The sequence below is a fragment of the Leucoraja erinacea genome, chromosome 18 (genome assembly GCF_028641065.1).
Source record: "Leucoraja erinacea ecotype New England chromosome 18, Leri_hhj_1, whole genome shotgun sequence".
NCBI lineage: Eukaryota > Metazoa > Chordata > Chondrichthyes > Rajiformes > Rajidae > Leucoraja > Leucoraja erinaceus.
Genome location: NC_073394.1, coordinates 19,927,361 through 19,936,752, shown reverse-complemented (window position 1 = coordinate 19,936,752; position 9,392 = coordinate 19,927,361). Strand labels below are relative to the sequence as shown.

The window sequence follows — 9,392 nt, the reverse complement described above, 5'->3', positions numbered from 1 at the left end:
GAAGGAAATAGGCAACGTTTCGTTGCCTATTTCCTTCGCTCCGTAGATGCTGCTGCACCCGCTGAGTTTCTCCAGCATTTTTGTGTACCTTTTATTCTTTATCTCATCATCAAGACTAATAAACAATCCCACAATGAAGAAGGGAATTTGTAGGAAAATAATACTTTTTTTCAATCACCTGTAGTTTCAATTGGTGTGATATTTGAGAAGCTGTTTTTTTTTAACGCTTCAGGACTGATACAATGGCGAGCGTGCATTAATGGCTACAGCGACGTCGCTGAGTCTCCGCCTTGCTCACCGCTGCAGCACTTCGGGAAGTGTGTTAGTGATCGACGTGCGGAAGGCGGGGGCAGGCTTCCGCGGGCTGGAGCAGATCTCCAAAGCCGGGCCCTGGTGAGCAAAGATCCTTATTGCTATAAGATCTTTGCTATAAGATCTTTGCTGGTGAGCTGGGCGCTCTTCCTGGAATGAATGTGCAGTTGTGAATGAGACCAAGTGTAAAAAAAAGGCAGGGAACGTTACGTTGCAGGATGGAACTGCAGGTTTTATTACAACGAAGATAGACACAAAACGCTGGAGTAACTCAGCGGGACAGGCAGCATCTCCGGAGAGGAGGAATGGGTGACGTTCCGGGTCGAGACTCTTCTTCAGACTGAGTCCTTCTCTCCACGGATGCTGCCTGTCCCGCTGAGTTACTCCAGCATTTTATATATCTTCGTGGGGAATGTTACATTGTTCCTCTGTTGCTACCCCAGAGGTTACGTTTTTCCAGGATAAAGCAACCAGCCGAAATCTTAAAACGTTAAAACTTCATCTTAAAATGTTAGAAACAGAACACCAAATATGTGAAAATGAAATTACTGCCAGTCACTATCACTGGTCGAATGTTAATAGTTGTCACTTTGTTTTGGTATTTTAATTTTTTTTTAAATTAGACAGCTGCAGTCACGCCATTCAACTGGTCATACAAGATACAGCTGTCAGGATGAGAGTGTTTATGACTGTGTATACCAGTCAACGTGACTGCGTGTTAAGTCAAATGCCTGCGGACCCTGTATTTTTTACAAATTACGTGGAAATGGACAGATGATGACATTTCAGGTTGGGATCCTTTTTCAGACTGATGAAAGTGGAGGGGAGTCCATCAGTCGTTCAAAATGTCACGCGTTCATTCCCTCCACAGATGCTGGCTGACCCACTGAGTTCCTCCAGCATTTTGTTTTTTTGTGGTAAATTTGTAGTGTATTGTGGTATATTGGTTTTCTTCTGCTCTTTTTTCTTTCTCTGTTACCTGGAGTTGTCTGGGGCACTCTACTGGAATCGAACCACAATTCTGCAAGGAGTTATAAGGGATTTGGTGTATGTTGTAAAGTATTGTGGAAAATTATTTGACAAAACTCAGGATTTGGGGAAGCAATTGTTCATGTTTTTTTTAATTTATTTGGCAGAATCAAGTGTCAGCGATTCCTGGTTCTCCCATGCCAGCATGGAGCATGAAACCTGCCAACTTCAAAGTGCTTTGCGGCGATCATCACAGCTTGGGCAAGATGTTCTCCATCGTGCTCTGAGAAGGAGAGTTCGGTGGTCGATTGATGGGTCAAGGGGAATAGAGGGGACATCCATTCAGAAAGAGAAGGTAAAAGTACAAATTGAAACGCACCAAAGAACAAGTTAAAATTGACAGCACATGATGAGATCACGGCATATAATTTTAAAATGTCATTATCACAGAAGCTGAAATTACAACAGAGGATAAACTATGTGATCTGACATTTCCAATAGCAGGGTTCGAGATTACGGGATGGGGTAAAATGTATGTGTTAACTCTGAATTAATTCCACAGCAGCAGATCAGGATGGCAGCATACAATACGATACAATATGATACGATAGAACTTTATTTATCCCAGATGGGAAATTGGTCATAAACCACAACAAGATACATGAAACATGACGTTAAAGTGACAAGTGGAAAGTCTAGGATAGGGCATGTGCAAGGATTAAGGAGGGGGGGAAGTGGGAAGGGGACTCAGCCCTATAGAGCATCACAGGCCTCCTATGACCATCCCCTCACTGACCTTGTCATGAGAGGGACCCCCCACTGGGGGGCCCTCTACTCAGGGATTCTCCCTCTCTACATCGGGGACCTGGAGTGGAGGGTACTGCACCGAGGAGTCTCTTACGACCTGTTTCTCTCGCGATTCACAGACTCGACACCCGCCTGCCACTTTGGACACACTATGGACACACCCTGTGCGTAGGGGAGAGGGTAGGGCTGAAGATTGGGTTGCTCCTGGGCCTGGCTAAGCTGGCCATCCGCGAGTCACAGCGCCAGGCGGAAGAAGGCTCTGCCCGAGCCGGCTGCCTGTCCCTTTTCTGGGGTTATGTCCGCGCCTGGTGTTACTTGAGAGGGATTACGCGCTGTCCACGGGCGCCTTGGGGGTTATCCGGGACTGTCAAGCACCGAGTGGGGTGGAAGTCATCTAGAATTTTTCGAGGATGTAACTAGTAGCGAGGATAGGGGAGAACCAGTGGATGTGGTGTATCTGGACTTCCAGAAGGCTTTCGACAAGGTCCCACATAAGAGATTAGTATACAAACTTAAAGCACACGGCATTCGGGGTTTAGTATTGATGTGAATAGAGAACTGGCTGGCAAACAGGAAGCAAAGAGTAGGAGTAAACGGGTCCTTTTCACAATGGTAGGCAGTGACTAGTGGGGTACCGCAAGGCTCAGTGCTGGGACCCCAGCTATTTACAATATATATTAATGGTCTGGATGAGGGAATTGAAGGCAATATCTCCAAGTTTGCGGATGACACTAAGGTGGTGGGGCAGTGTTAGCTGTGAGGAGGATGCTAGGAGACTGCAAGGTGACTTGGATAGGCTGGGTGAGTGGACAAATGTTTGGCAGATGCAGTATAACGTGGATAAATGTGAGGTTATCCATTTTGGTGGCAAAAACGGGAAAGCAGACTATTATCTAAATGGTGGCCGATTGGGAAAGGGGGGAGATGCAGCGAGACCTGGGTGTCATGGTACACCAGTCATTGAAGGTAGGCATGCAGGTGCAGCAGGCAGTAAAGAAAGCGAATGGTATGTTAGCTTTCATTGCCAAAGGGTTTGAGTATAGGAGCAGGGAAGTTCTACTGCAGTTGTACAGGGTCTTGGTGAGACCACACCTGGAGTATTGCGTCCAGTTTTGGTCTCCAAATCTGAGGAAGGACATTATTGCCATAGAGGGAGTGCAGAGATGGTTCACCAGACTGATTCCTGGGATGTCAGGACTGTCTTATGAAGATAGACTTGGTTTATACTCTCTAGAATTTAGGAGATTGAGAGGGGATCTTATAGAAACTTACAAAATTCTTAAGGGGTTGGACAGGCTAGATGCAGGAAGATTGTTCCCGATGTTAGGGAAGTCCAGGACAAGGGGTCACAGCTTAAAGATAAGGGGGAAATCCTTTAAAACCGAGATGAGAAGAACTTTTTTCACACAGAGAGTGGTGAATCTCTGGAACTCTCTGCCACAGAGGGTAGTTGAGGCCAGTTCATTGGCTATATTTAAGAGGGAGTTAGATGTGGCCCTTGTGGCTAAGGGGATCAGGGGGTATGGAGAGAAGGCAGGTACGGGATACTGAGTTGGATGATCAGCCATGATCATATTGAATGGCGGTGCAGGCTCGAAGGGCCGAATGGCCTACTCCTGCACCTAATTTCTATGTTTCTATGTTTCAATAAGGATTGTAACATAATTGTATAGTTGTTTATTTAGTATGTTTGTTTGTCTTGTATTATGGTGGTGGGTTTTGTTTTGATTTACTTTGTACTGTAAATATTATTGTAAATAATTGATTAAATAATTTTTGGTTAAAAAAACCCAAAACAAACCACTTCTCTCACGGTACTCTCTCTGAGTCCTCATTAGTGCAGCTAGCTTGTCCACCTTGTTAGCCAGTGATCTCACATTCTCCATTGTGATGGAAGGCAAGTTTGGCTTGTATCTCCTTTTCTCCGCACGTTGTTTTACCCCCCTCTCACTCTCTCAAACTTATCATGTCTACCTCCCAGCCATCTTGCATTTAAACTTTGGGCAAAGAGTATTTCACTATATATTCTTAATTATCCAGAATGCATAGGATAATAAGCTGGCTGCAACTTAGCAGGCAAGGAAGGACAAACTTTATTTTGCCTTCCATCACAGTGAGGAATGTGTAGGAGTCACTGTGGTGAATATTCATGTTAAAATGTGTTTTTGAGTCTGTTGCTTTTAATTGTATGATTGGACTGGCCTGGCCAGTGAAATTCCTCGTATGTTGCAAAACATACTTGGCAAATAAACTTTGATACTGATTCTGATTCTGATTCAAGTTTTTCCCAGATTGAGAAATGATACTTCAAAATCATTGCTACTGGACCATTTATTGCCTGCCATTTACATACATAATTTAAAACTCGGAATAGGAAAAAACTTTAAAATATGCTAAAGATACAAAATTTGAGAAAATTCCCAAGGAATACTGCAACTAAATATTTAAAAATCTGAGAAAGGGTTTTTAATTGCCAAATTAATTTCAATAGGTAAGTATGAAGCAACAATTGACAGGAGGTAAAAAGGCTTTGGAAAATGTCTGCCTCTGTAGATTGAATATGTGTTGGTAAACAGTATCCACTATAATTTTGACTATGTCTCTTTGTCAGTGTGAAACAGAGTGTCCTGACATCGATGAAGCCTTTGCTTCTTTCATGCATTGTATGGCTTGCATGACAAGGCAGTGTAAGGTAAGCTAAAATGGTCTTTGTTTGTCTTCACTTCATTTCCACACACTATTTCAATCTGTAGAATATTGAAGTTTTGTACAGGTTGAAGATTACTGTCCGTCATCAATTTCTTTAACAAGCTCAAATTGGTGGCATAGCATTAAAATGTAAACCAATACATATGAATTGCAAAAGCCATATCATCTGTGAAGTGCTAGTATATGTGTTTGCTATGCTGCAGTTGGAAAGATAAAGTTGAACGTGCAAAGAATAGTGGATTAGTGTCAGAGAGAGGATGGGCATTAATTGCTTTTTCAACTAGAAGATGAAAAAGAGATTACACCAAAAATTGAAATTTTTGAAGCAATGGTTCTCTCTTTTTAGAAAAAAAGATATCCGCCTGGAATCTACAAAGAAGTTAAAGTGTAAAATACACCAACAATAGACAAGTTGATTGAGAAAGACGGAGTAGTTAATTGCAAATGTACGTTTTTCATGTAAAGGCAGTGATCCTTAGACCAATGCTCCAAATAGATGAAATACAGTAAACCCTCATTATAAAGGGCTTGGGGTGGGGGTGGGAATTGTGATTAGCGATTGTCAACTATAACCGAGCACGGTATTATCATTGTATAAGTAGAAACAAAACACTGGTTAATACACAAAGTGCTGGAGTAACTCAGCTGGTCAGGCAGCATCTCTGGAATACATGGATAGGTGATGTTTCTGGTCGGGACCCTTCTTTAGATTCTTGTACCGGAACTGGGCCTGGAATTCAGGTGAGTTTGCTGGCAGCCAGGGGAGAGGTGAAGATCAGCGGAGTCATTGGTCGTGGCCTGTGGGAGTACAGGTAAAGGTTAGCGGTGGTGGAGGTGGTGGCTATGGCTGCAGGCGTGGCCGCAGGGATGGCAGAGGCAGGCGTGGCATGGGAACGGCCGTGATGGTGGTGGCGGCTACGGCTGACGCAGTGGAATTTGCAGTGGTGGCAGCGGTTGGCATGGTAGGAGCAGCTGGGATGTTGGAGGCAGTGATGGCACTGTGAGTGGCGGGAGAAGTAGCACGGGTGGCTGGCGGTGCAAGCGGTGGGGACACGCCACACACAGCCATTGGAACATCAGTCTGCCATAACCCATTAAATCCTAAATCTTTAGAAGGGTTTCAACCTAAAACGTCACCTATTCCTTTTCACCGGAGATGCTACCATCCCGCTGAGTTACTCCAGCATTTTGTGCCTATCCAATGTGAAGTGTTCTGCTAAAAAAATAGTTTATTGTATGTCCATTTATAAGAACATCGAATGTGGATCAGTAATATGCTGGACACAGCACATTTGGAAGAAATGCGACTCCTCCTAATAGACAAACAAGACCAATTCTTAATGAGTTGGTCCCCATTTATTGATTTCTTGGAGTCATGTGGTGCTACAGTATCGTGAAAATTAAAAGTTTCAGGTATGGGTGAAAGACGATCTAGAACATAAAAAATCATCTCCTTGTGGCGATTGAATAAACTCCCTCCTGCTTTCCCTCCTCACTTATTTCTTTTCTTCACTATTTTCTTTTTCTGCCTTTTACTCACGCACACTAGCCTAGCCTTCACTCTTTACTACCTCTTTTTCCTTTTTCTCTTCCTACTTTTCTCTTTAAAAAAAAAGGAAGTTGTACAGAGAATGTAATATGTTAACATAATTTTGGGAAACTGTAAAAAGGTACCACTGTATTGTACTTACTTCTAATAAATAAAATTATTTTAAAAAAAATAATTAAGAACATAGTACAGTACAGTAGACAAACAGGCCCATGGGCCCACAATGTCTATGTCTATGCCAAACATGATGCCAAGGCCATCACTTATCCACTTGCACATAACCAATACCTTTCCTTAAATATCCAAATATTTATCTAAAAGTCTTTTAAATACCTCTAATGTATCAGCTTCAGCGTGTGTACACATCTTCAAACTTTGTCCCTCATACTTCAAAGTTATGCCTATAATATTGGAGGATTTTCCAAATTTCCTGTGCATTGGCACAGCTTGTGTTGTAAGCAATAGTCAAATATATAATGATCAATTCATCTATTTCTGGGCAAATGAATGGGCATGGTCTGAATTGAATGAAGTTATTGTAATAATCTTGTAACATTTATCTTGCAGCTGTACTACAAGAGTGTACCAATGTGTGCAAGAGATGAAATGGAGGTAAATCATATCCAAAGTTATCACACAGGCCTGAAATGTCACAAGTGTTCATCAAGCTCTCATGCTCCGGTAAGTGTGATACGTGGGTTAGGATCTGGAATTTATACATAACTAAAACTCTGATTTTGTTAACTTCCGGTTTGGCGGTCTTTCTATTTGCGCAAAAACGGTCCGCGATAGCGCCAGTTCACTCGTCGTTCTCCTGTGCTGCGAACGCACCAAGTTTTGTTCCAATCGGTTGAATGTTGTATAAGTTAGCGAGGTTTAAAAATCTTAAAAACCACGCATGCGCAGATCGATCTCTTCTCCTGCCAGTTAGCGCTGCGCAGATTAGTCTCTTCCCCTGTCACTCCCCGGGATGGTCCGCCCCTTCCTGCGCCATCGCATCTTTACTGGAACTGAGGATGGCCGCCAGAGGTTTCCAACCGGACTTTCGGAGGGACCCGAAGCAGCCCCGCCCCAAGCAGCCCCGAACCAGCCCAGCCCCAAGCAGCAGCCCAGCCCAGCATGGGAGTCCCAGCCCAGAGTCGGAGACCCAGCCCAGCCCGGAGTCAGAGATGTCGCCAAACGGAAAGCGGAGACTCTGATCCCGGCGGAGGAGAATGACCAGCAACCAGCGCCTGGCGTGAGTCCCAATCGCACCGCCAATTCCAGCCACTACCCCTCTGGTCCCTCTCGCTGGCTCCTCCCCCCCCGTGATGCCCCCCTCTCTCCCATGGCTCTTCCCCAGTCTTTTCTCCGAGCTCACTCCCCCCACCCACATAGCCGTCCCCCCCACATGCCCCCCTGCCCACACACACCCCTCTCCCCCACACAAAACCCCCCCGCCCACACACACCCCACCCTCACCACACACCACACACACACCCCACACCCACACACACACACCCCCACACACACACACACACACACACCCACACACACACACCCCCACACCCACACACACACACACCCCCACCCCCCCCACGCCCACACACACCCCACGCCCACACACACCCCCCTGCCCCCACCACACACACACACACACACACACACCCCCGCCCACACACACCCAACACCCCCGCCCACACACCCCTCCCCCCCACACCCACACACCCCCCCCGCCACACACACACATATCAATTTTGAGCATGTTAAAAATTCAGCTGAAAATGCATTTGTTATTTTTATTTTTTTCTATCAACTGAGCAAGAAACAAAAGCTAGTATGGATTATCTTTGAAGCTGCATTGTCTTGCTGTTGTATCCTTCTCTGTGACCTGGTATGAACTCAATGTTCTTAAATGGCTTTTAAACAAATAGCTGAACAAATGGAATCTGTTTTGATTTCAAATTTCCAGCAATTACATTTGTTGTATAACAAGAACCAGATTTCAGAGTACATTTACATTTCTCGGGTCTGGATATAGCCAAGTGCACACGCCCAGAATCGCAGATGCAAACTTTGGCGTTTTGCGCAATAAGCAATTTCCTCATTTTAGTTTTAGTTTAGAAATACAACTCGGAAATAGGCACATCGACCCACCGAGTCTGCACCGACCAGTGATCTCCATACACTAGTACTATCCTACACACTAAGGACAATTTATAATTTCACCAAAGCCAATTAACCGATCATCCTGTCTGTCTTTGGAGCGGGGGAGGAAACCGGAGCACCCGGAGAAAACCCACACAAGTCACAGGGAGATCATACAAACTCCGTACAGACAGTACCCGCAGTCTGGATTGAACCCGGTCTCTGGAGCAGCAACTCTACCACTGCGCCACCGTGCCGCCCTTAATCCTCCAGTATAGTGGCCAGGAACTGGCCAATCATTAAAAGAGGCTAAAACCCTGCCCACCGTGTCTTTAAAAGTCAAAACCAGTCTTCAGGCATTTGCAAGGAACAAATCTAGCTGCAGCTTGAGGTTCCCACCAATATTTCTGGGCCCTCAAGCAGATACCTGCAGGAACAGGAGGCTGGTAGGTGATCATGGCACAGTAGTTGACCTGGATATAAATATCAAGGGCATCATTAACAAAGGGATGCTTTGTTTTAATGTAAACTAAGTTAACATTTGATTTGTTCTTAATGACAATGGTCTCTTTCTTATTTTAATAACAGATTAAATGTACTGACAAGGTTCATATTCAAGTGGCCCCAGGTTCTTATGCAGTGACAGCCAAATCAAGATGGTCTGACAGAGAACAGACGCGTGTTATACACTTGGGACGAGACCAGACCGTAGATCTAATTTTTAACATATGAACTGTGATGAGTACAGGACTGCAACATTGGGTAATACCCAAAGTACCCCTGTGTTTTTTTTTTCCCAGGGGAGATTTGTATTTTCTGCTTCAATACAATGGTTCTCGGGCATGTTTTATTAAAATGCTGTTTCTTATGGAGTAGTTCAAAATAATGAAGCAATTATTTCCGAAGTGCCAGGCTGTTT

General features: G+C 44.5%; 1 protein-coding gene across 2 annotated transcripts; it reads left to right on the top strand.

The window, feature by feature from the left end:
- The first annotated feature begins 265 nt into the window (after positions 1-265).
- akip1 (A kinase (PRKA) interacting protein 1) lies at positions 266-9,339 on the top strand. 2 transcript variants are annotated; one of them, XM_055649496.1, is made up of 5 exons: positions 266-393; positions 1,449-1,636; positions 4,700-4,780; positions 6,914-7,027; positions 9,062-9,339. In XM_055649496.1, the coding sequence occupies exons 2-5, from the start codon at positions 1,487-1,489 to the stop codon at positions 9,203-9,205; spliced, it is 489 nt and encodes a 162-aa protein (XP_055505471.1). In that variant the 5' UTR covers positions 266-393; positions 1,449-1,486; the 3' UTR covers positions 9,206-9,339. The 2 variants fall into 2 exon arrangements, with proteins under 2 accessions (XP_055505471.1, XP_055505472.1); XM_055649497.1 differs by having other exon boundaries at positions 315-444.
- The last annotated feature ends 53 nt before the right edge of the window (positions 9,340-9,392 follow it).

Excerpts from the sequence above, each read along its gene's own strand:
- akip1 (XM_055649496.1), top strand. The coding sequence starts at position 1,487 with ATGGAGCATGAAACCTGCCAACTTCAAAGTGCTTTGCGGCGATCATCA. Across the intron at positions 1,637-4,699 it reads CATCCATTCAGAAAGAGAAG|TGTGAAACAGAGTGTCCTGA; the intron begins GTAAAAGTACAA and ends TCTCTTTGTCAG. Across the intron at positions 4,781-6,913 it reads GCATGACAAGGCAGTGTAAG|CTGTACTACAAGAGTGTACC; the intron begins GTAAGCTAAAAT and ends TTTATCTTGCAG.